This window comes from Mesoplodon densirostris, chromosome 10 (genome assembly GCF_025265405.1).
Source record: "Mesoplodon densirostris isolate mMesDen1 chromosome 10, mMesDen1 primary haplotype, whole genome shotgun sequence".
Classification (NCBI taxonomy): domain Eukaryota; kingdom Metazoa; phylum Chordata; class Mammalia; order Artiodactyla; family Ziphiidae; genus Mesoplodon; species Mesoplodon densirostris.
The window spans coordinates 52,421,138-52,447,286 of record NC_082670.1 but is presented as its reverse complement, the minus strand read 5'-3'; the positions used below and the strand labels follow the sequence as shown (position 1 = coordinate 52,447,286).

General features: G+C 40.1%; 1 protein-coding gene across 1 annotated transcript in view; it reads left to right on the top strand.

Annotated features, from left to right (window-relative positions):
• The window catches only part of NEK10 (NIMA related kinase 10), a 290,867-nt gene that overhangs the window by 190,751 nt on the left and 73,967 nt on the right, over positions 1–26,149 (top strand). The window contains exons 28-30 of the mRNA XM_060109508.1: positions 6,193–6,376; positions 6,471–6,576; positions 8,048–8,101. Coding sequence (XP_059965491.1) covers positions 6,193–6,376; positions 6,471–6,576; positions 8,048–8,101 — 344 coding nt within the window. The remainder of the gene's footprint in view (positions 1–6,192; positions 6,377–6,470; positions 6,577–8,047; positions 8,102–26,149) is intronic.

Sequence of the window (26,149 nt, the reverse complement as noted above, 5' to 3'; positions counted from 1 at the left end):
TGTGGCCTCTCGTTGCAGAGCAGAGGTTCCAGACGTGAAGGCTCAGTAGTTGCAGCTCACGGTCCTAGTTGCTCCCCGGCATGTGGGATCTTCCCGGACCAGGTCTCGACCCGTGTCCCCTGCATTAGCAGGCAGATTCTCAACACCTGCACCACCAGGAAAGCCCTGCTGATCTCAATTTAAATTGTATTTTTAAAATCCTGCAATCTAAGTTCCCTCCCATCATGATTTCTGTTTTTGACATCATATTTTACATCATTTTTGTTTTGTGTACCCCTTAATTACTTGTTGCTGACCAAAGGCTTTTATTACTTTTGTCTTTTAACATTCCTACTATCTTTCTACATGTATATTTACCTTTACCAGTGAGCCTTTACCTTTTGTAATTTTTCTGTTTTTAGTTGTGGCCTTTTACACTTGGAGAAGTCCCTTTAACATTTCTTGTAAAGCTGGTTTGGTGATGCTGAACTCTTTGAGCTTTTGCTTGTCTGTAAAACTCTTCATCTCCATCAAATCTGAATGAGAGCCTTGCCAAGTAGAATATTCTTGGTTGTAAGTTTTTCCTTTTCATTATTTTAACTATATCATGCCACTCACTTCTGGCCTGCAGTTTCTGCTGAAAAGTCAGCTGATAATCTTATGAGAGTTCCATTGTATGAAACTTCTTGTATTTTTTTTTGTTGCTTTTAATATTCTTTTTTTTTACATCTTTATTGGAGTATAATTGCTTTACAATGGTGTGTTGGTTTCTGCTTTATAACAAAGTGAATCAGTTATACCTATACATATGTTCCCATATCTCTTCCCTCTTGCATCTCCCTCCCTCCCACACTCCCTATCCCACACCTCTAGGTGGTCACAAAACACCAAGCTGATGTCCCTGTGCTATGCAGCTGCTTCCCACTAGCTATCTATTTTACGTTTGGTAGTGTATATATGTCCATGCCACTCTCTTGTTTTGTCACAGCTTACCCTTCCCCCTCCCCATATCCTCAAGTCCATTCTCTAGTAGGTCTGTGTCTTTATTCCTGTCTTACCCCTATGTTCTTCATGACATTTTTTTTCTTAAATTCCATATATATGTGTTAGCATATGGTATTTGTTTTTCTCTTTCTGACATACTTCACTCTGTATGACAGACTCTACGTCCGTCCACCTCATTACAAATAGCTCAATTTCGTTTCTTTTATGGCTGAGTAATATACCATTGTATATAAGTGCCATATCTTCTTTATCCATTCATCCGATGATGGACACTTAGGTTGTTTGCATCTCCAGGCTATTGTAAATAGAGCTGCTATGAACATTTTGGTACATGACTCTTTTTGAATTATGATTTTCTCAGGGTATATGCCCAGTAGTGGGATTGCTGGGTCATATGATAGTTGTATTTATAGTTTTTTGAGGAACCTCCATACTGTTCTCCATAGTGGCTGTACCAATTCACATTCCCACCAGCAGTGCAAGAATGTTCCCATTTCTCCACAACCTCTCCAGCATTTATTGTTTCTAGATTTTTTGAGGCTGGCCATTCTGACTGGTGTGAGATGATATCTCATTGTAGTTTTGATTTGCATTTCTCTAATGATTAGTGATGTTGAGCATTCTTTCATGTGTTTGTTGGCAGTCTGTATATCTTCTTTGGAGAAATGTCTATTTAGGTCTTCTGCCCATTTTTGGATTGGGTTGTTTGTTTTTTTGTTATTGAGCTGCATGAGCTGCTTGTAAATTTTGGAGTTTAATCCTTTGTCATTTGCAAATATTTTCTCCCATTCTGAGGGTTGTCTTTTGGTCTTGTTTATGGTTTCCTTTGCTGTGCAAAAGCTTTTAAGTTTCATTAGGTCCCTTTTGTGTATTTTTGTTTTTATTTTGATTTCTCTAGGAGGTGGATCAAAAAGGATCTTGCTGTGATTTATGTCATAGAGTATTCTGCCTGTTTTCCTCTAAGAGTTTGATAGTGTCTGGCCTTACATTTAGGTCTTTAATCCATTTTGAGCTTATTTTTGTGTATGGTGTTAAGGAGTGATCTAATCTCATACTTTTACATGTACCTGTCCAGTTTTGCCAGCACTACTTATTGAAGAGGCAGTCCTTTCTCCACTGTACATTCCTGCCTCCTTTATCAAAGATAAGGTGACCACATGTACGTGGGTTAAACTCTAGGCTTTCTATCCTGTTCCATTGATCTATCTTTCTGTTTTTGTGCCAGTACCATACTGCCTTGATTACTGTAGCTTTGTGGTATAGTCTGAAGTCAGGGAGCCTGATTCCTCCAGCTCCATTTTTCGTTCTCAAGATTGCTTTGACTATTCGGGGTCTTTTGTGTTTCCATACAAATTGTGAAATTTTTTGTTCTAGTTTTGTGAAAAATGCCAGTGGTAGTTTGATAGGGATTGCATTGAATCTGTAGATTTCTTTGGGTAGTAGAGTCATTTTCACAATGTTCATTCTTCCAATGCAAGTATCTCTCCATCTATTTGTAGCAACTTTAATTTATTTCATCAGTCTCTTATAATTTTCTGCATACAGGTCTTTTGTCTCCTTAGGTAGGTTTATTCCTAGATATTTTATTCTTTTTGTTGCAATGGTAAATGGGAGTGTTTTCTTGATTTCACTTTCAGATTTTTCATCATTAGTATATAGGAATGCCAGAGATTTCTGTGCATTAATTTTGTCTCCTGCTACTTTACCAAATTCATTGATTAGCTCTAGTAGTTTTCTGGTGGCATCTTTAGGATTCTCTATTTATAGTATCGTGTCATCTGCAAACAGTGACAGCTTTACTTCTTCTTTTCCTATTTTGATTCCTTTTATTTCCTTTTCTTCTCTGATTGCTGTGGCTAAAACTTCCAAAACTATGTTGAATAATAGTGGTGAGAGTGGGCAACCTTGTCTTGTTCCTGATCTTAGTGGAAATGGTTTCAGTTTTTCACCATTGAGGATGATGTTGGCTGTGTGTTTTTCATATATGGCCTTTATTATGTTAAGGAAAGTTCCCTCTATGCCTACTTTCTGCAGGGTTTTTATCATAAATGGGTGTTGAATTTTGTCAAAAGCTTTCTCTGCATCTATTGAGATGATCATATGGTTTTTCTCCTTCAATTTGTTAATATGGTGTATCACGTTGGTTGATTTGCGTATATCGAAGAATCCTTGCATTCCTGGAATAAACCCCACTTGATCATGGTGTGTGATCCTTTGAATGTGCTCTTGGATTCCGTTTGCTAGTATTTTGTTGAGGATTTTTGCATCTATGTTCATCAGTGATATTGGCCTGTAGTTTTCTTTCTTTGTGACATCCTTGTCTGGTTTTGGTATCAAGGTGATAGTAGCCTCGTGGAATGAGTTTGGTAGTGTTCCTCCCTCTGCTATATTTTGGAAGAGTTTGAGAAGGATAGGTGTTAGCTCTTCTCTAAATGTTTGATAGAATTTGCCCGTAAAGCCATCTGGTCCTGCGCTTTTGTTTGTTGGAAGATTTTTAATCACAGTTGCAATTTCAGTGCTTGTGATTGGTCTGTTCATATTTTCTATTTCTTCCTGATTCAGTCTTGGCAGGTTGTGCATTTCTAAGAATTTGTCCATTTCTTCCAGGTTGTCCATTTTATTGGCATGGAGTTGCTTGTAGTAATCTCTCATGATCTTTTGTATTTCTGCAGTGTCAGTTGTTACTTCTCCTTTTTCATTTCTAATTCTATTGATTTGAGTCTAATATTCTTTCTTTATCTCTAATTTTTGCCATTTTAGTTACAATTGTCCTGTTGTGGTCCTCTTTTGGGTGATCCTGTTTGGGACTCTCTCTGCTTCCTGAACCTGGATACCTATTTCCTTTCCCAGGTTCAGGGAATTCTTCAGATATGTTCTCTGCCCCTTTCTCTCTCTTCTTCTTCTGTTACCCCTATATCCTACAATGTGAATGTTAGCATGTTTGACATTGTCTCAAATGTCTCTTAACCTATCCTCATTCCTTTTTTTCTTTTTTCTCTCCAGCTTCAGTGATTTCCACTACTCTCTCTTCCAGCTCACTGATCTGTTCCTCTATATCATCCAATCTACTGTTGATTCCTTTTAGTGTTTTCTTCCTGTCAGTTATTGTATTCTTCATCTCTGTTTGGTTCTTCTTTATATTTTCTAATCTTTGTTAAAACTTCTGACTTCTCACTCTGTTCATTCAATCTTTTCCTCACTTCTTTGATCATCTCTACCATCAGTCATTACCTTGAACTCTTTATTGGCTAGATTGCCTCTCTCTACTATACTTAGTTCTTCTTCTGGGGTTTTATCATGTTTCTTCTTTGGGAACATGTTCCTCTGTTACCTCATTTTGTCTAGTTTTCTGTTTTTATTTCTATGTATTTGGTAAGTTTCTTAAATTTCCTGACTTTAGAGAAGTAGCCTTTTGTAGGAAACATCCTATGCATCCTGGCAGCACACTCCCCTCTGTCAGCAGAGCTATGTGCTCTAGGGTTGCCCCCTATGTGGGCTGCTTGGGTCTTCTTTTGTGGCAGGCTGACTACTGTGAGTGCTCTGGTAGGTGTGGCTGGCCCCCGGTCTAGTTGCTTGCCTGTCAGCTGCTGGTTTTTGGGGCCGGGTCATGACACAACTGACTGCTGAGCCGCTGGTGGTGACATGGCTAGTGATGGCCCACTGGTGGTGGAGGTGTGGGTCCTGGGGTGGGTGTTGTGGAGCCTGTGTTCCCATGTCTAGTGTTGGCCTGCTTTGGGGCTGATTCCTGACACAGCTGGCTGTGGGTTCTGAGGTTTTTCAAAGCTGTTGCTGGCCCACTGGTGAGTGGGGCTGGATTCCAGGGTAGCTGGCTTAGGGGCCCAAGATTTCTCAGAACTGGTTTTGGTCTATTGGTGGGAAGGACCCAGGCCCAGGAGGTCCTAGGGCTGATGTAGGCTTGCTGATGGGTTGGCTGGGTCCTGACAAGGCAGGCTGTAAGGTTGCAGTTTTCGTGGTACTGGTATCTGCCCACTAGTTTGTGGGACCAGATCACAGGGTAGCTGGCTGGAAGACCTGAGTGTCCCTGGTCTAGAGCTTGTGCATTGGTGTATGGGGCTGGTTTCTGGGCCCTCTGGTGGACAGGGCTTTGTTCCATGGCAGCTGTGGGCTCAGGGGGTCTTATGGAAACTGGCCTGCTGATGAGTGGGGCTATGTCTTCTCCTGACTATCTGCTTGATCTGAGGCTTCCCAGCACTGGCTCCTACAGGCTGGTGGGCAGGGGTGGGGCCAGTCCTGGTGCTGATAAGCTGGAGGGTGGTCTCCACAGTGGCACTTGCAACAACAGTGTCTGCATGGTAGAACGAGCTCCCCAAAGTGGCCACCGTCAATGTCCATGTCCTCAGGGGAGCTCCACGTTTCTCCTTCTCCTCTGGAAGACTCTCCAAGATCAGCAGGTGGGTCTGACCCAGGCTGCTTTCAAGTAATTTCTTCTTTCCTAGGTGCTGGAGTGTGTGAACTTTTGTGTGTGTCATATAACAGTGGAGTCTCTGTGTCCTCCAGTCTTCTGGCTCTCCTGAAAGTAAGCCCAGCTGGCCTTCAAAAACAAATGTTCTGGGGGCTCGTCTTCCTGGTGCAGGATCCCCGGGCTGGGGAGCCTGATGTGGGGCTCAGACCCATTGCTCTTTGGTGAGAACCTCTACAATTGTAATTATCTTCCCGTTTGAGGGTCACCCACCCAGAGGTTTGGTTCTTGACTTATCGTGTCTCTGTCCCTCCTACCTGTCTCGTTGTGGTTCCTTCTTTATATCTTTAGTTGTAGAAGATATTTTCTGTTAGATTCCAGTCTTTTTCTTCAATAGTTGCTCTGTAAATACGTGTTGTTTTGGTGTGTCCATAGGAGAAGGTGAGCTTAAGGTCTTTCTACTCCTCCATCTTGGCCACCTACTTCCAGAATTCTTCTACACTGCTATTCCTTAGTGCTACATTTTCTTTCATCAGATTGCACAGACCTTTGTTACTCAGCACCTTGCCACGTCCATTCTTTTTTGTCCAGTGGTAGCTTGCAGACCCACTTTTTGTAGTTATGGACTGAATGAATTCTATAGCGTATGTATAGGTGGAACTAATGATGCACTTCAGCATAAATATTTGTAATAATATTTTAGTCATTTTAATATATATTCTAATGAGCTTTAAGTCCTGCAGAAGAAAGGAAAGAAGTGGTTATTACAAACTGAATTTCTCTTTCAGGAATCCTTTGAGAATGCAAGCTTGAGTAGAAGCAGCAGTGGAGCAGGAAGCCTGAAAAGTGAGTTTTCAGAAAGCACAGACCTGCCACCTGAGGGCTTCCAGGCCCCCGGTGATAAGGACAAAGACCGATCCTGTGCTGGAATCTTGTCAGATGATAACTTCAATTTGGAAAATATTGAGAAAGGTATTTCTAGTGAAAGGGTTACAACATGAATGAATTCTTGACTCCTTTCTGTTTCAAGGTTCATTTGCTCTTTATTTTTTTTATTCATGTGCAGATATATATTCAGAGTTCGATGATGAATTGGACACTTTGGATAACTCCAGCAGCTCCAGTTCAAGCCCTTTGAAGGAATCTACATTCAGTAAGCTTTCTTTTTACCAGTTTGTGGGATTCCAGCAGGTAGAGGTCTGGGAATCATACTTGGGAGTCAAGTAGATGTCATCACACTTACATAAATGAGTAGTTTGTTTCCCAGGTGTAATGCTAATGAGGACAGGTGTGTCTGTCACTCTTACAGAGCCCAAAGGCCAACAGGCACTGTGGTTTTTCATTGCCTCCTGTCAAATGAACAGTTTCATTATTTCTTCCAGCAAATGCAGGTTCTAACTGGGGAGTGGAGATAACTTATTTGAAGACAGACTAAATAACCACAGGAGTAATGGAAGTGACCTTTCATGAGTTTGTTAATTAGAGGTTAGAAACCTGGAGAAGAAATTAGTCTTGGTGTAGACTAAGTTTTATACAATTTTATTTACATTAATATAAAGGGATATATTTTCCTTAAAACACTAAAGTAAAATAAATGTTTTAATTGTTTAGAATTATGAAAAAATGCTATGTAAATTCAGTAAATATGTTCATCTTTACTCTTAATTTGAAACAGTAAAAAAAAAAATCAGACTGGGGTAAGAGAAAGTAAAGATATATTTAGATAAAATTTAAAGAATCTTCCTCACAGAAAGATAGGATTCAAATCCCTGAACAAATCTGAAATTGAAATAACAGATCAGTTAAAATAGAAAATGGAGAGAAAAGAATAACTCTTTTAAAAGAGTAAATTGATGGAATATTAAATAAGATAGGTAGAAATACTCCGAAATAAATTAAGTCTAAATAATCCCCTCTCATCAATGACTATACTGTAAAAATTTCATAAAAATGGTTTAAAATATTGTCTCTAAGTAGAACTCTAAGGATTTTGCTTCATTCTTTGTCCCTTTCCAAAATTAATTGGTCCATAAAAATGGAGAATAGATGTTCCAGATTTTCTGGGGCAATCCCAAATTCCAACACTCTGTTCTGTTTTCTCTATAAATTCCTGCCTGATAAATAAAATGTCTTGATTTGTGATTGGGAAAACATGAATATTATGCAGTAAAAATATTTGTGCATTTAAACATATGTAGGAAATTCTAGAAGCAATTAATTACTAACTGTTTGAGATGACTTTTGAGATGATGGGATATTATGTATACCCAGTAACAAGGGTGGGGAGGGTCAGTGGGGAAGTGATAAAGGAAAGTTGGACCCTTACACTTGCATGTGGTTACTTCTAGCTCTCTTGGTAAGGGACTTAAGATGATTATGACACAGATATTTTATGAACTTTTTAGCTACTAACAATGGAGTTTCTTTGTTTAGCACCTTTTCTTTGAGAAAAGACCTTTAAACAAACCTGTCAAGTAAATAGTAATATGCAATGTTATATTTTGCTGATGCTATAATAAATGAAGACAGTCTTTACAGTAGGTACAATTGGTTAGATATTTTTTAAACAAACAAATGAATGAATAAATAAATAAAAGATCTGCCACAGGAAAATGTGAAGTTATTTTTATTTTCTTGTTTCAGTCGCTTTAAAAGAAGTTTTAGTGCTTCAGGAGGAGAAAGACAATCCCAAAAAAGGTATGTAGACACTGAGCTCCTAGAAATATTTTTAGACTCTGCAGAGCTGAGCTTTTGGTGGCTAAATTGATGACTGATAGCAGAAGTTATGTGGGCATGTGGTACCAGAGGCTATTAGAGCCCACCCTCCTAGAACTGATTGTACTTTACCAAGGAGTGTACTGGGAAGAGCACTAAGCTTGGGCCTGGGTTTTAGTCTGGCTTTGTGATCCTCAGACACTCAGTTAGTCTCTCTGAGCTCAAGGGTGGCCCAGGGAGGTAGGGTTTCATGAGATCATCTGGAGCTGTGGCTCCTTATACCTTGTTTTTCTACACCCCTGGGGTATAGGTCTTATGCTCATTGCAAATGTGGCAAATGTGGATCACATCACACCCACATCCAGCCAGCAGGAAGTGGGATGGGAAGTAGAGACATGCCCTTCATTTTACGGATGTGACCCAGACGTTGTGTTCTCCCTTCTGCTCATAGATCAGTGGCCACATCTAGCTGCAAGGGAGAATGAATATGTTTGGAGGATTCTGTTTTAAAAGAAGGAATTGTTATTTTGGAATGACTAGCAGTTTCTGCAGTAGTTGTCTCTTGGGCTAAGAACTAAAATGAAACTCTTTGATTTGGCCTTTTGAAAGTCCCTGGTAACCTTCATAAGAGCTATTCAATGGCCTTGGGTGAGGCTGGTGGTGGGAAGCCTGATCATGATGGTTTCAGAAGTTATAGAGGCAGAGATGGAGAGCAATTGAATAAAGGAGTGGGCTGACAGTGAGCTGGTGGGGAATGTTTGATGGAAAAGGGCCTTCTAGGATCAGGATGACTGTGGGGTGTGTGAATTGAAGAGAAGCAGCTGATGGAGAGGAGAGATTGAAGATGGTTCCCAGTCTCAGAGCAGCTTGGAGCTAGAGAGCAGGCCTGAAGGGATAGCCATCCACTGTGTCTGAAGAAAGAGAGGTAAAGATAAAATTAAGCTAGAGAGGCAGAGAAGAGGGATATTAGGGAAGATTATACTTGGTGGTTTTGATTTTGGACACACACAGCAGTGAGCAGTAGCTTGCAGTGAGCAGCGCTGGAAGCGAGACCTTAGTTCCCTGACCGGGAATTGAACCCTGGTCACCTGGGTGGAAACCAGGGATCTTAACCGCTAGACCACAGGGACAGCAGCTAGAGTCTAAATCCCCAGTCCTTGTCTTCCTTGTAAGGAGGAATCTGACAAGGAGACGGTAGGTATAGAAGAAAGTAAACTGTTTACTAGAAAAGCAGAGTACATGTGGAAAGACACACTGGTGAACTCAGCAAGAGAGTTGCAAAAGTCCCACCTTTGGGAAGTTTAAATCCTTTATAAGGGGGCAGTCTTCTGGGCCTTTGTCTTCTTGGCCAATCGACTTGCTTTGACCCCATGGCTAATTTGTCTCAGGACCCTCCCCTCCGTATGACACACACCTCAGTCAAGATGGATTTCATCACAAGGGTGTCTGGGAGGGAAAATAGCAAGACCTTATAGTCTGGCCTCCCCTGCCTTTTTGACCCCATGGAGCCTTCCTGCATATGTGTAGTGTTTTCCTTGTTCCAAGGATGGGAAATGTGTGACTTCTTGATCTTCTAACAGGGTTTAACCCCTCTTTGTTCCTGCCATAAAAGTGTCCAATGTCCAGTTATTTACCCTATTCCTGTTGTTTCTTATATTGAAGTGTAGATCTCAAAATGTAGACAGGAGGCTGATCATAAATATGTAGCCCAGGGCCCATTTGTCTCTTGCCTCAGGAAATGTAAACAGGAGGCTGGTAGTGAATGTCTGGCCTGGAGCCCATCATTTTTGGCTCCAGGAAGTGTGAATAGGAGGCCAGTTGTAAATGTCTAGCCTGGAGCCCATCTACCTCCTGCCTCAGTTTCTGTTTATTAGATGATGTTCCAGCTCACTGCTGAGAGGACAGCCTAGTCTGAGGAGTGTGATCAACTGGGAAGAGCCAGCATTGAGATGGCAGGGGACTGAGCAGGGACAGGCAGAGGGCTGCCAGCAGCTCTGGGTCTATGGCAGCTGTGCAGGCCAGGCCATGTGTAAGTGGGTGTGCTTTACCAGTCAGGCTTTGTGGATGCAGGAAAAAACCTGACTCTGGCTGACTTATGCCACAGTGGGGTTCATTAGAAGGCCTTCAAGGACTCACATAATTAGGTAACTTGTAGAATCAACCTACGAAGGGATAGGAGCCAGGCCAGCCCCTGAAGTCTGTGGAGAAGGCACTCCTAGAAGACTTGTCAAGGCTCTAATGTAGGCCTGAATGAGCTCCCAGCTTGTTTGCTTTGTCTCTGTGTCGCCTTTCTTAGGATCCAGTGTCCTGCAACAGAGTTGGGTTGGCCTGGCTTGGATCAGGCCCTATTCCCTGCTGTGGGGACGTCTGAGCCCCTTCACTGGCAGCCCCTTCGGGTCCCTCAGAGGCCTTGCCACAGGGAGCAGGTGTGGATGCCTAGCAGTCCAAATGGGACCACAATCACTGCTGGGTTTGAGGGTGCCAGGAAGAGCATAAGGGAAATGAATTTCAGAATTAAGAACCTGCCTAGTGAAATCTTGAGGGCTTCAGTTAGGTGGCAAAGGAAGGCTCACATAGAAAATATATTTTTTTTGTTTTGTTTAGTCAAATACACATCACTGATAACTTTATCTTTTCCAAGTGAGCGTCAGTAAGAGTTAGGGTGGAGCCTTTTTTACTTCCTAAATCTTTTCTGGTGTCATTAGAAACAAAACCCAAGGAAACCTATCAGACTGCATAATATACCAGAAGGATCATTATATCCTGAGGGACCTCTCCCACTTTCCATCTCTGGATGCCCACCCCAACCCAGCAGCTCTGCTTCTACTTGCTGTGGACAAGGAAGCCACACACAGGAGCCTGGAACATGGGAGTTCTTGCCAGCTCAGCCCAGGAAGTGAGGGGACAGGTGTGGGAGATGTGAGCCTGGCCGTGAAGCTGGGGGTCTGAGCGGCACCATGGAGTGGGTATGTCCTCCTCAACTCTGACACCAGAGCTTCTCTACCTTAACCACATCACGAGTTCAGTAGACTTTTGTGAGCTGGTCTGGAAATCTGTCCACTGCCTGCATGGGGAAATGTTCCATGTGTTCTTCTCAAATAACTAACAAGTGCTCTTTGGAATCTAACTACTCCCTTTTAAGGTTTGTGATTATTTATATTTTTAAGAACATTATCAAAAGGTTTTTCCTCTATGATTGGATGTTTTACTCAGTGATACAAAGTTGCATAAATATATAGAAGAGATGCAAAACAATTATTTTAGTACAAAAATAAATTATGACATATGGGTGAACTCCCTAATTAAGAGAATTTTATATTAAGGTGGAAATTTTCAATCAGGTGAATTTAGGAATCTTAGCATTGCCAAATAAATCTAGTCCTGTTTTCTAAAAGGATTCATGGAAAATTGGCTTGTTTGCAAGAGTTCAGCTCTTTAAAAACAAAGGAAATATATGTATTAGAGCTTGAAATGCTTTTTAAAACCTAGTCATTATGTAAACATTTTTAGCAAATTGGGTAAACTAGAATCATCAGAAAAAGGAAATTCAGTCTGAATCTCATTGAAAGAGAGATAGTACAGAGTGAGCTTTAACTTGGGGTTAACGACCAAGTTAAACAGGCAGAAAATGGACGATGGTCCAGACGTTGAGGTTGATGAATCAGCAGGAGCAGGCATAAGTAAACAGGTGAATAAGGTCTGAGCTAAAATAACATGTGCAAAGCTGTGCCATGTGTGGGACAGTGTGACATGCCATCAGGGAACACATGTTGGTTTAAGGCAAGCTCTCTTCTCTCAAGGAACTTACGATGGAGGGGAGACAAAGGCAGACTTGAGAAGAAAATAAATGACAAAAAGCCTGTGATTCATACCAAATAAGAGGAGAGAAAATTAATAACTTTTTGACATCCTTCCAGGTATTCCCCAGAGCTTCAATGAATTAAAAGGAGGCAATTCTAGAATATATAATTTCTTCAAAAGGCATTGAATAAGGCTAAAGTTATTTGCAATCTAATTTGTTTAGAATTATCCTGGGTTTCTTGGTTTAGTAATATTAACTGTAAACCCCTCCTGCAAAATATTTAAAAGCTAAATGAAAAGTTAGAATCTAAAAGAAGATAGCAGAGCTACAAAATATAATAAAAATCAATTGAAAATCAAGCCTGCAGATATTTTTGGCTATTTTGTGCCACATATTAAATGGTAGAAGAGTTACAATGAGACCCTGATTAGCTCTCCCAAGAGCTCCTTATTGGCTCCTAAAACAAGGGAGTTGGTCCCCAAAAGAAAAAGCCACAGAGAGGTGCTTACTTGATCTGAGCATGGTGTCCAGAGTTTAGAATTCAGACATGGTCCTGGCTCGTGGTACACAGAAAGCTTAAGCATAAACTCGCAACTTTGGTCATCTCAGATATCAGCAGCTAGATTTAAGCCAGTTGCCTGCTAAAGATCCAAGGTACCTCCCTAGTAACTTGAGGTAGGCTTTCTTGAGAAACTGGGCCAGGCAAATGTACAAAACATGAGCAAATGAAACTAGAAAGGGCAGCTCCTGCCTCCTCAGAGAGGTATTGAATTCTCAAGGCTGGTGAAAGGATACATGATATTAGAACTGGAAGGCATCCTGGTGATGTGATCCAAGCCGTCCTGTCATCAGATGATAAAACTTTTTACAGGAATATAATTACATATAATGTAATTACATTAATTAATGGCAAGACCCAGAAAGAGTCTCCAACTCTTAGATGTCCATGTTCCTTCTATGAACTATTTAGCAGAATTCACTTGAAGCCAGAAAATAATTCCTTTGGGCTCCTTTTCTTGCCAAACTCCTCCCAGATCTCAGCCCTCCATCCCCAAATCACCAAAAGTCCTGAAAGCCAAACTCAAAGCTGAGATATTAGATCAGCAGAGAGTGCCCCATTCCTTGACTCTGGAAATGCAGCCTTTCACTCATTTGCAGCAGAGGTGAGTCTCCAAATCTCCATTACCAGGTCTCCAGATACGAACTCTCTCCCACCAGGATGTCATGTGGCAGCCATTCCAGGGCTCTCCTGGACCCCTAGAAGACCTGGAGATGTCAGTGTAGCTTTTTTTTTTTTTTTTTTCGGTACGCAGGCCTCTCACTGTTGTGGCCTCTCCTGTTGCCGGAGTGCAGGCTCAGCGGCCATGGCTCACGGGCCTAGCCGCTCTGTGGCATGTGGGGTCTTCCTGGACCGGGGAACGAACCCGTGTCCCCTGCATCGGCAGGCGGAGTCTCAACCACTGCGCCACCAGGGAAGCACAGCATTTTTAATACTACAGAAGTAGCCCATGGGGAACTTCCAGTTAACCCACATTACCTAACAAACTACAAGTATATTCACTAAGGATAATTTGCTTTTAGTTATGCCTTTGGTTTACTAGAATAGAGGTTTGATTTTACATCTTTATTCTTTGCATGTAATTGAAGAGTCATAAATAAGAATGTCACTTGGGATACTCCCCCAGATGTTTATTAATCTGAGTGGTCACCAAGTAGCTGCTTTAACTTCAATTGCTCATACTCTCTCAAGGGCTAACTAGTTAGCTGTCCTGAAGATACAGAAGCATGAGATAACTAAATCTGACTTACATTTAAGTTTCATTTAGTAAGTAACAAAAGGCAGATGAAAGTTAACTTAATTTTGTATTTTTATATATTGTTTTTCATGAATGCACACAGATCTTGTGATGGTCTATATGAATAACTTTCTTGAATGAGAATGTGAGAAATTATTTTGTTCTAAGAGCTTCAATGAGGTATAATTCACACAAAGTAAATTACACCTATTTAAAGTGTGAGATTTGATGTTTTGAGTATGCATATCCCTGTGAAAACACAATTAAGAGAGTGGACGTATCCATCCAGAAGTGTCCTTGTGCCCAATTGTGCCCCTCACTCCTGCTCACTCCCACCCCAGGCAATCATTGATCTGCTTGCTGCACTGTAGATTAGTTTACATTCTAGAATTTAATATGAATGGGACTAAATAGGACCTACTCTCATTTGTCTGGATTTGCTTCCAGTCAGCATAATTAATTTCAACATAATTAATTTGAAATCTGTCTATATTGTTTTTTGTATCAATAGTTCATTCCTTTTTATTGTTAAGTAGTATACCATTGTATGGATATTCCATGGGGTGTTTATCCATTTATCTGTTAATGGACATTTGAGTTCCACTGTTAGGCTGTTACAAATAAAGCTGCAATGAACATTTGTGTCTGTATGGACACATACTCCTTTCCTTTGGGGTAAGTGCCTATAAGTGAAATGGCTGGCAAGTAGTGCTTCTTTGAACGTTGGGGTGCATGTATCTTTTCAAATTAGTATTTCTGTTTTCTCTGGATATATATCCAGGAACAGAATTGCTGGATCATATGATAATTCTATTTTTAGTTTCTTGAGGTGCCTCCATACTGTTTTCCATAGGGCTGCACTAATTTACATTCCTATCAACAGTTTATGAGGGTTCCCATTTCTCCACACCCTCTCCAACATTTGTTATTTGTAGACTTTAAAAATTTTTATTTATTTTATTTATTTATTTTTGGCTGTGTTGGGTCTTCATTGCTGTGCGTGGGCTTTCTCTAGTTGTGGCAAGTGGGGGCAACTCTTCATTGGGGTGTGCAGGCTTCTCATTGCGGTGGCTTCTCTTGCTGTGGAGCATGGGCTCTAGGCACGTGGGCTTCAGTAGTTGTGGCACGTGGGCTCAGTAGTTGTGGCTCATGGGCTCTAGAGCACAGGCTCCTTAGTTGTGGTGCAAGGGCTTAGTTGCTCCACGGCATGTGGGATCTTCCCTGACCAGGGCTCAAACCCATGTCCCCTGCATTGGCAGGCAGATTCTTAACCACTGTGCCACCAGGGAAGCCCTATTTGTAGACTTTTTGATGATGGCTATTCTGACTGGTGTAGGTCTGTTGCATTTCTCATTGTGGTTTTGGATTTCTCTAATAATTAGCAGTGTTGACCATCTTTTCATTTACCTGTTAGCCATCTGTATGTCTACTTAGGAAAAATATCTATTCTGATCTCTTTCCAGTTTTTGATTGGGTTGTTTGATTTGTTTTTTTTTTTAATATTGAGTTGCATGAGCTCTTTGTATATTTAGGATATTAACCCCTAGTTGGTCATATCAATTACAAATATTTTCTCCCAGTCCATAGTTTTTATTTTCATTTTGTCAATGATTTCCTTAGTTGTGCAAAACCTTTAAAGTTTGATTATGTTCCATTTGTTTATTTTTGCTTTTATTTGCTTTGCCTTAGGAGAAAGATCCAAAAAAATATTGGCACAATTTATGTCAAAGAGTGTTCTCCCTATGTTCTCTTCTAGGAGCTTTATGATATCATGTCTTATATTTAGGTCTTTAAACCATTTTGAGTTTATTTTTGTGTATGGTGTGAGGGAGTGTTCTAATTTCATTGATTTACCTATAGCTGTCCAGCTTTCCCAACACCACTTGTCGAAGAGACTGTCTTTTATCCACTGTATGTTCTCACATTTTTTTGTCATAGATTAATTGGCAGTAGGTGTGTGGGTTTATTTCTGGGCTCTGTATGCTGTTCCATTGATCCATATGTCTGTTTTGTGCCAATACCATGCTGTTTTGATTACTGAAGCTTTGTAGTATTGTCTGGAGTCTAGAAGGGTTATGCCTCCAGATTTCTTCTTCTTGCTCAGGGCTGCTGTGACAGTTCTGGGTCTTTTGTAGTTCCATGTAAATTTTAGGATTATTTGTTCTATTCTGTGAAAAATGTCATGAGTACTTCGATAGGGATGGCATTAAATCTGTTGATTGCTTTGGGTAGTATGGCCATTTTAACAATATTAATTCTTCCAATTCAAGAGCATATTTCCATTTCTTTGAACCATCATCAGTTTCCTTTATCAATATTTTATGGGTTTTGGTGTATAGGTCTTTCACCTCCTTCATTAAATTTATTCTTAGCTATTTTATTTTATTTTTTGACATGATTTTAAATGGGATTGTTTTTCACTTTCTATTTCTGATATTTCATTGTTAGTGTAAAGAAATGCAACAGACCTCAGTATATTAATCTTGTATCCTGCTACCTTGCTGAATTCATTTATTAGATCTAATAGTTTTTATGTGGAGTCTTAGGTTTCTCTATATAGAGTATCATGTCATCTGCAAATAGTGACAGTTTTACCTCTTCCCTTCCAGTTTGGACATATTTGTTTCTTTTTCTTGATTTCAGACTGCTGCAGCTAGGACTTTCAATAATATGTTGAATAGAAGTGGTAAGAATGGGCATCCTTGTCTTTTTCCTGAATTTAGCAAGAAGGCTTTCAACTTTTCATTGTTGAGTATTATGTTGGCTTTGGGTTTGTTGTAAGTGGCTTTTATTATGTTGAGATATGTTCCCTCTATATCCACTTTGGTGACAGTTTTATCATGAATGGATATTGAATTTTGTCAAATGCTTTTTCTGCATCTATTGAGATGATCATGTGGTTTTTGTCTTTCCTTTTGTTAAAGTGGCATATCACATTGATTGATTTGTGTAAAGAACCATCCTTGGAATGAATTCAGCTTGATCACAGTGTATGATCCTTTTTATATATTGTTGGATTCAGTTTGCTATTATTCTGTTGAGGATTTTTACATCTGTATCCATCAAAGATATTGGCCTATAATTTCCTTTTTTTGGTAGTGTCTTTATCTGGCTTTGGTATCAAGGTTATGGTGGCTTAATAGAAAGAATTTGGGAGTCTTCAATCTTTTGGAAGAGTTTGAGAGGATAGGTATAATTTCTTCTTTGTATGTTTGGTAGAATTCCACAGTGAAGCTATCCAGTCTGGACTTTGTTTTCAGGAGTTTTCTGGTTTATAACAAAGTGAATCAGCTATACATATACGTAAATCCCCATATCTCTTCCCTCTTACATCTCTCTCCCTCCCACCCTCCCTAACCCAGCCTTCTATGTGGTCACAAAGCACCGAGCTGATCTCCCTGTGCTATGCGGCTGCTTCTCATTAGCTATCTATTTTACATTTGGTAGTGTATATATGTCCATGCTGCTCTCTCACTTTGTTCCATCTTACCCTTCTCCCTCCCCATGTCCTCAAGTCCATTCTCTAGTAGGTCTGTGGCTCTAATTCGTCCTGCCCCTAGGTTCTTCATGACTTTTTTTTCTTTTTTCTTTTTAGATTCCATATACATGTGTTAGAATATGGTATTTGTTTATCTCTTTCTAACTTACTTCACTCTGTATGACAGACTCTAGGTCCATCCACCTCACTACAAATAACTAAATTTCATTTCGTTTTATGGCTGAGTAATATTCCATTGTATATATGTGCCACATCTTCTTTATCCATTCATCTGTTGATGGACACTTAGGTTGCTTCCATGTCCTGGCTATTGTAAATAGAGCTGCAAAGAACATTGTGGTACAAGACACATTTTGAATTATGGTTTTCTCAGGGTATATGCCCAGTAGTGGGATTGCTGGGTCATATGGTAGTTGTATTTTTAGTTTTTTAAGGGACCTCCATACTATTCTACATAGTGGCTGCATCAATTTACATTCCCACCAACAGTGCAAGAGAGCTCCCTTTTCTACACACCCTCTCCAGCATTTATTGTTTCTAGATTTTTTGATGATGGCCATTCTGATTGCTGTGAGATGATATCTCACTGTAGTTTTGATTTGCATTTCTCTAATGATTAATGATGTTGAACATTCTTTCATCTGTTTGTTGGCAATCTGTATATCTTCTTTGGAGAAATGTCTATTTAGGTCTTCTACCCATTTCTGGATTGGGATTTTTTTTTTTTTGATATTCAGCTGCATGAGCAGCTTGTAAATTTTGGAGGTTAATCCTTTGTCAGTTGCTTCATTTGCAAATATTTTCTCCCATTCTGAGGGTTTTCACCTTGTTTATTGTTTCCTTTGCTATGCAAAAGCTTTTAAGTTTCATTAGCTTCCAGTTGTTTATTTTTGTTTTTATTTCCATTTCTCTGGGAGGTGGGGCAAATAGGACTTTGCTGTGATTTATGTCATACAGTGTTCTGCCTATGTTTTGCTCTAAGAGTTTGATAGTGTCTGGCCTTACATTTAGGTCTTAAATCCATTTTGAGTTTATTTTTTTGTATGGTGTTAGGGAGTGTTCTAATTTCTTTCTTTTACATGTAGCTGTCCAGTTTTCACAGCACCACTTATTGAAGAGGTTGTCTTTTCTCCATTGTATATTCTTGCTTCCTTTATCAAATATAAGGTGACCATATGTGCGTGGGTTAAACACTGGCTTTCTATCGTGTTCCATTGATCTATATTTCTATTTTTGTTCAAATACCATACTGTCTTGATTAGTATAACTTTGTAGTATAGTCTGAAGTCTGGGAGCCTGATTCCTCCAGCTCCGTTTTTCGTTCTCAAGATTGCTTTGGCTATTCGGGGTCTTTTGTGTTTCCATACAAATTGTGTAATTTTTTGTCCTAGTTCTATGAAACATGCCAGTGGTAGTTTGATAGGGATTGCACTGAATCTGTAGATTGCTTTGGGTAGTATAGTCATTTACACAATGTTGATTGTTCGAATCCAAGAACATGGTATATCTCTCCATCTATTTATATCATCTTTAATTTCTTTCATCAGTGTCTTATAATCCTCTGCATACAGGTCTTTTGTCTCCTTAGGTAGATTTATTTCTAGATATTTTATTCTTTTCATTGCAATGGTAAATGGGAGTGTTTTCTTAGTTTCACTTTCAGATTTTTCATCATTAGTGTATAGGAATGCTAGAGATTTCTGTGCATTAATTTTGTATCCTGCTACTTTGCCAATTCATTGATTAGTTCTAATAGTTTTCTAGTAATATCTTTAGGATTCTCTATGTATAGTATCATGGCATCTGCAAACAGTGACAGCTTTACTTCTTCTTTTCCGATTTGGATTCCTTTTACTTCTTTTTATTCTCCTATTGCTGTGGCTAAAACTTCCAAAAGTATGTTGAATAATAGTGGTGAGAGTGGGCAACCTTGTCTTGTTCTTGGTCTTAGTGGATATGATTTCAGTTATTCACAATTGAGGACGATGTTGGCTGTGGGTTTGTCATATCTGCCCTTTATTATGTTGAGGAAAGTTCCCTCTATGCCTACTTTCTGCAGGGTTTTTATCATAAATGAGTGTTGAATTTTGTCAAAAGCTTTCTCTGCATCGATTGAGATGATCATATGGATTTTCTCCTTCAATTTATTAATATGGTGTATCACGTTGATTGATTTGCATATATTGAAGAATCCTTGCATTCCTGGGATAAACCCCACTTCATCATGGAGTATGATCCTTTTAATGAGTTGTTGGATTCTGCTTGCTAGTATTTTGTTGAGGATTTTTGCACCTATGTTCATCAGTGATATTGGCCTGTAGTTTTCTTTCTTTGTGACATCTTTGTCTACTTTTGGTATCAGGATGATGGTGGCTTTGTAGAATGAGTTTGGGAGCGTTCCTCCCTCTGCTATATTTTGGAAGAGTTTAAGAAAGATAGGTGTTAGCTCTTCTCTAAATATTTGATAGAATTCGCCTGTGAAGCCATCTGGTCCTCGGCTTTTGTCTGTTGGAAGATTTTAAATCACAGTTTCAATTTCAGTACCTGTGATTGGTCTATTCATATTTGCTATTTCTTCCTGATTCAGTGTTGGCAGGTTGTGCATTTCTAAGAATTTGTCCATTTCTTCCAGGTTGTCCATTGTATTGTCATACAGTTGTTTGCAGTAATCTCTCATGATCCTTTGTACTTCTGCAGTGTCAGTTGTTACTTCTCCTTTTTCATTTCTAATTCTATTGATTTGAGTCTTCTCCCTTCTTTTTCTTGATAAGTCTGGCTAATGGTTTATCAATTTTCTTTATCTTCTCAAAGAACCAGCTTTTAGTTTTATTGGTCTTTGCCATCATTCCATTCATTTCTTTTTCATTAATTTCTCATCTGATCTTTATGATTTCTTTCCTTCTGCTAACTTTGGGGACTTTTGTTCTTCTTTTCTAATTGCATTAGGTGTAAGGTTACGTTGTTTATTTGAAATGTCTCCTTTTGCTTAAGGTAGGATTGTATTGCTATGAACTTCCCTCTTAGAACTGCTTTTGCTGCATCCCATAGGTTTTGGTTCGTTGTGTTTTCATTGTCATTTGTTTCTAGGTATTTTCTGATTTCCTCTTTGACTTCTTCAGTGATCTCATGGTTATTAAGTAGTGTATTGTTTAGCCTCCATGTGCTTGTATTTTTTTTTTTTTTCTTTTTGCGGTATGCGGGCCTCTCACTGTCGTGGCCTCTCCCGTTGCGGAGCACAGGCTCCGGACGCGCAGGCCCAGCGGCCATGGCTCACGGGCCCAGCCGCTCTGCGGCATATGGGATCCTCCCAGATCGGGGCACGAACCCGTATCCCCTGCATCGGCAGGCGGACTCTCAACCACTGCGCCACCAGGGAGGCCCTGCTTGTATTTTTAACAGATTTTTTCCTGTAATTGATATCTAGTCTCATAGCATTACAGTCGGGAAAGATACTTGATATGATTTCAATTTTCTTAAATTTACCAAGGCTTGATTTGTGACCCAAGATATGATATATCCTGGAGAATGTTCCATGAGCACTTGAGAAGAAAGTGTGTTCTGTTGTTTTTAGATGGAGTGTCCTATAAATATCAATTAATTCCATCTGGTCTAATGTGTCATTTAAAGCTTGTGTTTCCTTATTTATTTTCATTTTGGATGATCCGTCCATTGGTGAAAGTGGGGTGTTAAAGTCCCCTACTATGATTGTGTTACTGTCGATTTCCCCTTTTATGGCTGTTAGTATCTGCCTTTTGTATTGTGGTGCTCCTATGTTGGGTTCATAAATATTTACAATTGTTATATCTTCTTCTTGGATCGATCCCTTTATCATTATGTAGTGTCCTTCTTTGTCTCTTGTAATAGTCTTTATTTTAAAGTCTATTTTGTCTTATATGAGAATTGCTACTCCAGCTATCTTTTGATTTCTATTTGCATGGAATATCTTTTTCCATCCCCTCACTTTCAGTCTGTATGTGTCCCTATGTCTGAAGTGGGTCTCTTGTAGACAGCATATATACAGGTCTTGTTTTTGTATCCATTCAGCCAGTCTATGTCTTTTGGTTGGAGCATTTAATCCATTTACATTTAAGGTAATTATCAATATATATGTTCCTATTCTAATTTTCTTAATTTTGGGGGATTTGTTATTGTAGACCTTTTCCTTATCTTTTGTTTCCTGCCTAGAGAATTTCCTTTAGCATTTGTTGAAAAGCTGTTTTGGTGGTGCTGAATTCTCTTAGCTTTTGCTTGACTTTAAAGTTTTTAATTTCTCCGTGAAATCTGAATGAGATCCTTGCTGGGTACCGTAATCTTGGTTGTAGGTTTTTCTCCTTCATCACTTTAAATATGTCCTGCCACTCCCGTCTGGCTTGCAGAGTTTCTGCTGAAAGATCAGCTGTTAACCTTATGGGGATTCCCTTGTGTGTTACTTGTTGTTTTTCCCTTGCTGCTTTTAATAACTTTTCTTTCTATTTAATTATTGATAGTTTGATTAATATGTGTGTTTGCATGTTTCTCCTTGGATTTATTCTGTATGGGACTCTCTGTGCTTCCTGGACTTGATTAACTATTTCCTTTCCCATATTAGGGAAGTTTTCAACTATAATCTCTTCAAATATTTTCTCAATCCCTTTCTTTTTCTCTTCTTCTGTGACCCCTATAATTCGAATATTGGTGCATTTAATGTTGTCTCAGAGGTCTCTGAAACTGTCCTCAGTTCTTTTCATTCTTTTTTCTTTATTCTGCTCTGCAGTAGTTATTTCCACTATTTTATCTTCCAGGTCACTTATCCATTCTTCTGCCCCAGTTATTCTTTTTTTTTTTTTTAGTTTCTGCTTTATTGCCCCAGTTATTCTGCTCTTGATTCCTTCTAGACAATTTTTCATTTCATTTATTGTGTTGTTCATCATTGTTTGTTTGCTCTTTAGTTCTTCTAGGTCCTTGTTAAATGTTTCCTGTATTTTCTCCATTGTACTTCCAAGATTTTAGATCATCTTTACCATCATTGCTCTGAATTCTTTTTCAGGTAGACTGCCTATTTCCTCTCCATTTGTTAGGTCTTGTTGGTTTTTACCTTGCTCCTTCATCTGCTTTGTGTTTTTCTGTCTTCTCATTTTGCTTAACTTACTGTGTTTGGGGTGTCCTTTTCACAGGCTGCACATTCGTAGTTCCCGTTATTTTTGGTGTCTGTCCACAGTGGCTGAGGTTGTTTCAGTGGGTTGTATAGTCTTCCTTGTGGAGGGGACTAATGCCTGTGTTCTGGTGGATGAGTCTGGATCTTTTATTTCTGTTGGGCAGGTCCACATCTGGTGATGTGTTTTGGGGTGTCTGTGGCCTTATTATGATTTTAGGCCGCCTCTCTGCTAATGGATGGTTTTGTGTTCCTGTCTTGCTAGTTGTTTGGCATAGGGTGTCCAGCACTGTAGTTTCCTGGTCATTGAGTGAAGCTGGGTCTTGGCGTTGAGATGGAGATCCTTAGGAGATTTTCACCATTTGATATTATGTGGAGCTGGGAACTCTCTTGTGGACCAGTGTCCTGAAGTTGGTTCTCCCACCTCAGAGGCACAGCCCTGATGCCTGTCTGGAGCACCAAAGGCCTTTCATCCACATGGCTCAGAATAAAAGGGAGAAAAAATAGAAAGAAAGAAAAAAAGAAGATAAAATAAAATAAAGTTATTAAAATAAAAATTTAAAAATAATTATTAAGAAAAAAAATTTTTAAGTAAACAGAACAAAACAAAACAAAACTGACAGACTGAACCCTAGGACAACTGGTAAAAGTAAAGCTATACAGACAAATTCACACACAGAAGCATACACATACACACTCACAAAAAGAGAAAAAGGGGAAAATTATATCTCTTTGTTCCCAAAGTCCACCTTCTCATATTGGGATGATTCATTGTCTATTCAGGTATTCCACAGATGCAGGGTACATCAAGTTGATTGTGGAGGTTTAATCCGCTGCTACTGAGGCTGCTGGGAGTAATTTCCCTTTCTCTTCTTTGTTCGCACAGCTCCCAGGGTTCAGCTTTGGATTTGGTACCTCCTCTGCCTGTAGGTCGCCTGAGGGCATCTGTTCTTTGCTCAGACAGGACGGGGTTAAAGGAGCAGCTGATTTGGGGGCTCTGTCTCACTCAGGCCTGGGCAAGTGAGGGGTATGGAGTGCGGTGCGAGCCTGTGGTAGCCAAGGCCATCATGACGTTGCACCAGCCTGAGGTGCGCCATGTGTTCTTTCAGGGAAGTTGTCCCTGGATCACGGTACCCTGGCACTGGCGGGCTGCACAGGCTCCCAGGAGGGGAGGTGTGGAGAGTGACCTGTGTTTGCACACAGGCTTCTTGGTGGCAGCAGCAGCAGCCTTAGCATCCCATGCCCATCTCTGAAGTTCATGCTGTTAGCCGTGGCTCTCGCCCGTCTCTGGAGCTCCTTTAAGTGGTTCTCTTAATCCCCTCTCCTCGAACACCAGGAAACAAATAGGGAACAAAAAGTCTTTTGCCTCTTTGGCAGGTCCAGAGTTTTTCCCGGACTCCCTCCCAGCTAGCTGTGGTGCACTAATCCCTTCAGGCTGTGTTCACGCCACCAACCCCAGTCCTCTCCCTGGGGTCTGACCTCCGAAGCCCTAACCACAGCTCCCAGCCCCTGCCTGCCCTGGTGGGTGAGCAGACAAGCCTCTCGGGCTGGTGAGTGCTGGTCGGCACCGTTCCTCTGTGCGGGAATCTCTCTGCTTTGCCCTCCGCTCTCCTGTTGCTGCGCTCTCGTCCGTGGCTCCGAAGTTCCCCCCCTCCACCACCCGCAGTCTCTGCCCATGAAGGGGCTTCCTAGTGTGTGGAAACCTTTGCCACTCCACAGCTCCCTCCCAGTGGTGCAGGTCCCGTGCCTATTCTTTTGTCTCTGTTTTTTCTTTTTTCTTTTTCCCTACCCAGGTACGTTGGGAATTCCTTGCCTTTTGGGAGGTCTGAGGTCTTCTGCCAGTGTTCAGTAGGTGTTCTATAGGAGCTGTTCCACATGTAGATGTTTTTCTGATGTATCTGTGGAGAGGAAGGTGATTTCCGTGTCTTACTCTTCCACCATCTTGAAACTCCTCTGATCCATTGAAATTTAAAGTAATTATTGATAAGTATGTACATTTAGTCATTTTAAATCTTGTTTTCCATTTGATTTTGTAGTTCTTTGAACATTTCTTCTTTTTGTTTTTCCTTTTGTGGTTTGATGGTTTCCTGTTTTATTATGCTTGAGTTCCTTTCTTTTTGATTTTTGCGAATCTATTGTATGTTTTTGATTAGTGGTTACCCTGATTTTCAAGTATGTTGACCCATAACTATATCTACCTGCTTTAAACTGATAGTCATATAAGTTCAAACATATCAAATCTTCTAAAAGATCTACACTTTTTACTCTCCTCCCCTACATTTTATATTTTGATGTCCTATTTTACATATTCATGTTTATCTTTTTTCTGTTAATTATAGTTATAATCACTTCTATGAAACATTTTTGATTGTTTTTTATCTATGTGCTGGCTCATTTTAGTGATTTTCAATCATTTTGTATATTTGTCTTCTCTATTTGCCTTCCCTTTCCTATAGATTCTTGTTCCTTTTCCTTTAGAGAAGACCATTCAACACTTCTTTTTAAAAAAACATTTATTGGGTTTCTCTGGTGGCACAGTGGTTGAGAGTCTGCCTGCCGATGCAGGAGACATGGGTTCGTGCCCCGGTCCAGGAAGATCCCACATGCCACAGAGCGGCTAGGCCTGTGAGCCATGGCTGCTGAGCCTGCACATCTGGAGCCTGTGCTCCACAATGGGAGAGGCCACAACAGTGAGAGGCCTGTGTACTGCAAAAAATATATATATATAGATAGATAGATAGATTTATTTATTTATTTATTTATTTAGGCTGAGCTGGGTCTTAGTTGTAGCACACAGGATATTCCTTGAAGCATGTGGGATCTTTAGTTGCAGCAATGCAGGATCTTTTAGTTGTGGAATGTGGACTCTTAGTTGCAGTGTATGGACTTCTTAGTTGAGGCTTGCAGGCTTCTTAGTTGCAGCATGCAGACTCTTAGTTGTGACATGCGGACTCTTAGTTGTGGCAGGCATGCAGGATCTAGTTTTCTGACCAGGGATCGAACCTGGGCCCCCTGCATTGGGAGCCCAGAGTCTTACCTACTGGACTACCAGGGAAGTCCCCATCCTTTCTTTTACAATAGGTTTACTATTGCTTTTCTTTTAGGTTTTGCTTGTCTAAGAAGTTCTTTATTTCTCCTTCTATTTTAAATGATAATCTTACTGGATAGAGTATTCTAGGTTACAGGTTTTTCCCTTTCAGCACTTTTAATATATCATGCCACACTATTCGGGCCTGGAAATTTTCTGCAGAGAATCAGCTGATAGCCTTGGGGGATTCTCTTGTATATGACTATTGTTCTCTTGCTGCCTTTAGAATACTCTTTAGCTTTAACTTTTGCCATTTTAATTATTATATGTCTTGGTGTGGGTCTGTTTGGGTTCATCTTGTTTGGGACCCTCTGTGCTTCCTGTACCTAAATATCTGTTTCCTTCTTCAGGTTTAGGAAGTTTTCAGCCATAATTTCTCAAATACCTTTTGGCTCCTCTTCTTTCTCTGTTCTCCTATAATATGAATGTTGGAATGCTTAATGTTATACCAGAGATCTCTTAAATTGCATTCATTTTTTAATTAATTAATTTATTTTATTTATATTTATTTTTGGCTGTGTTGGGTCTTTGTTGCTGCACACAGGCTTTCTCTAGTTGTGGCGAGCGGGGGCTACTATTCATTGTGATGCACAGGCTTCTCATTGCGGTGGCTTCTCTGGTTGAGGTGCACGGGCTCTAAATGCACAGGCTTCAGTAGTTGTGGCTCATGGGCTCTAGAGTGAAGGCTCAGTAGTTGTGGTGCACGGGCTTAGT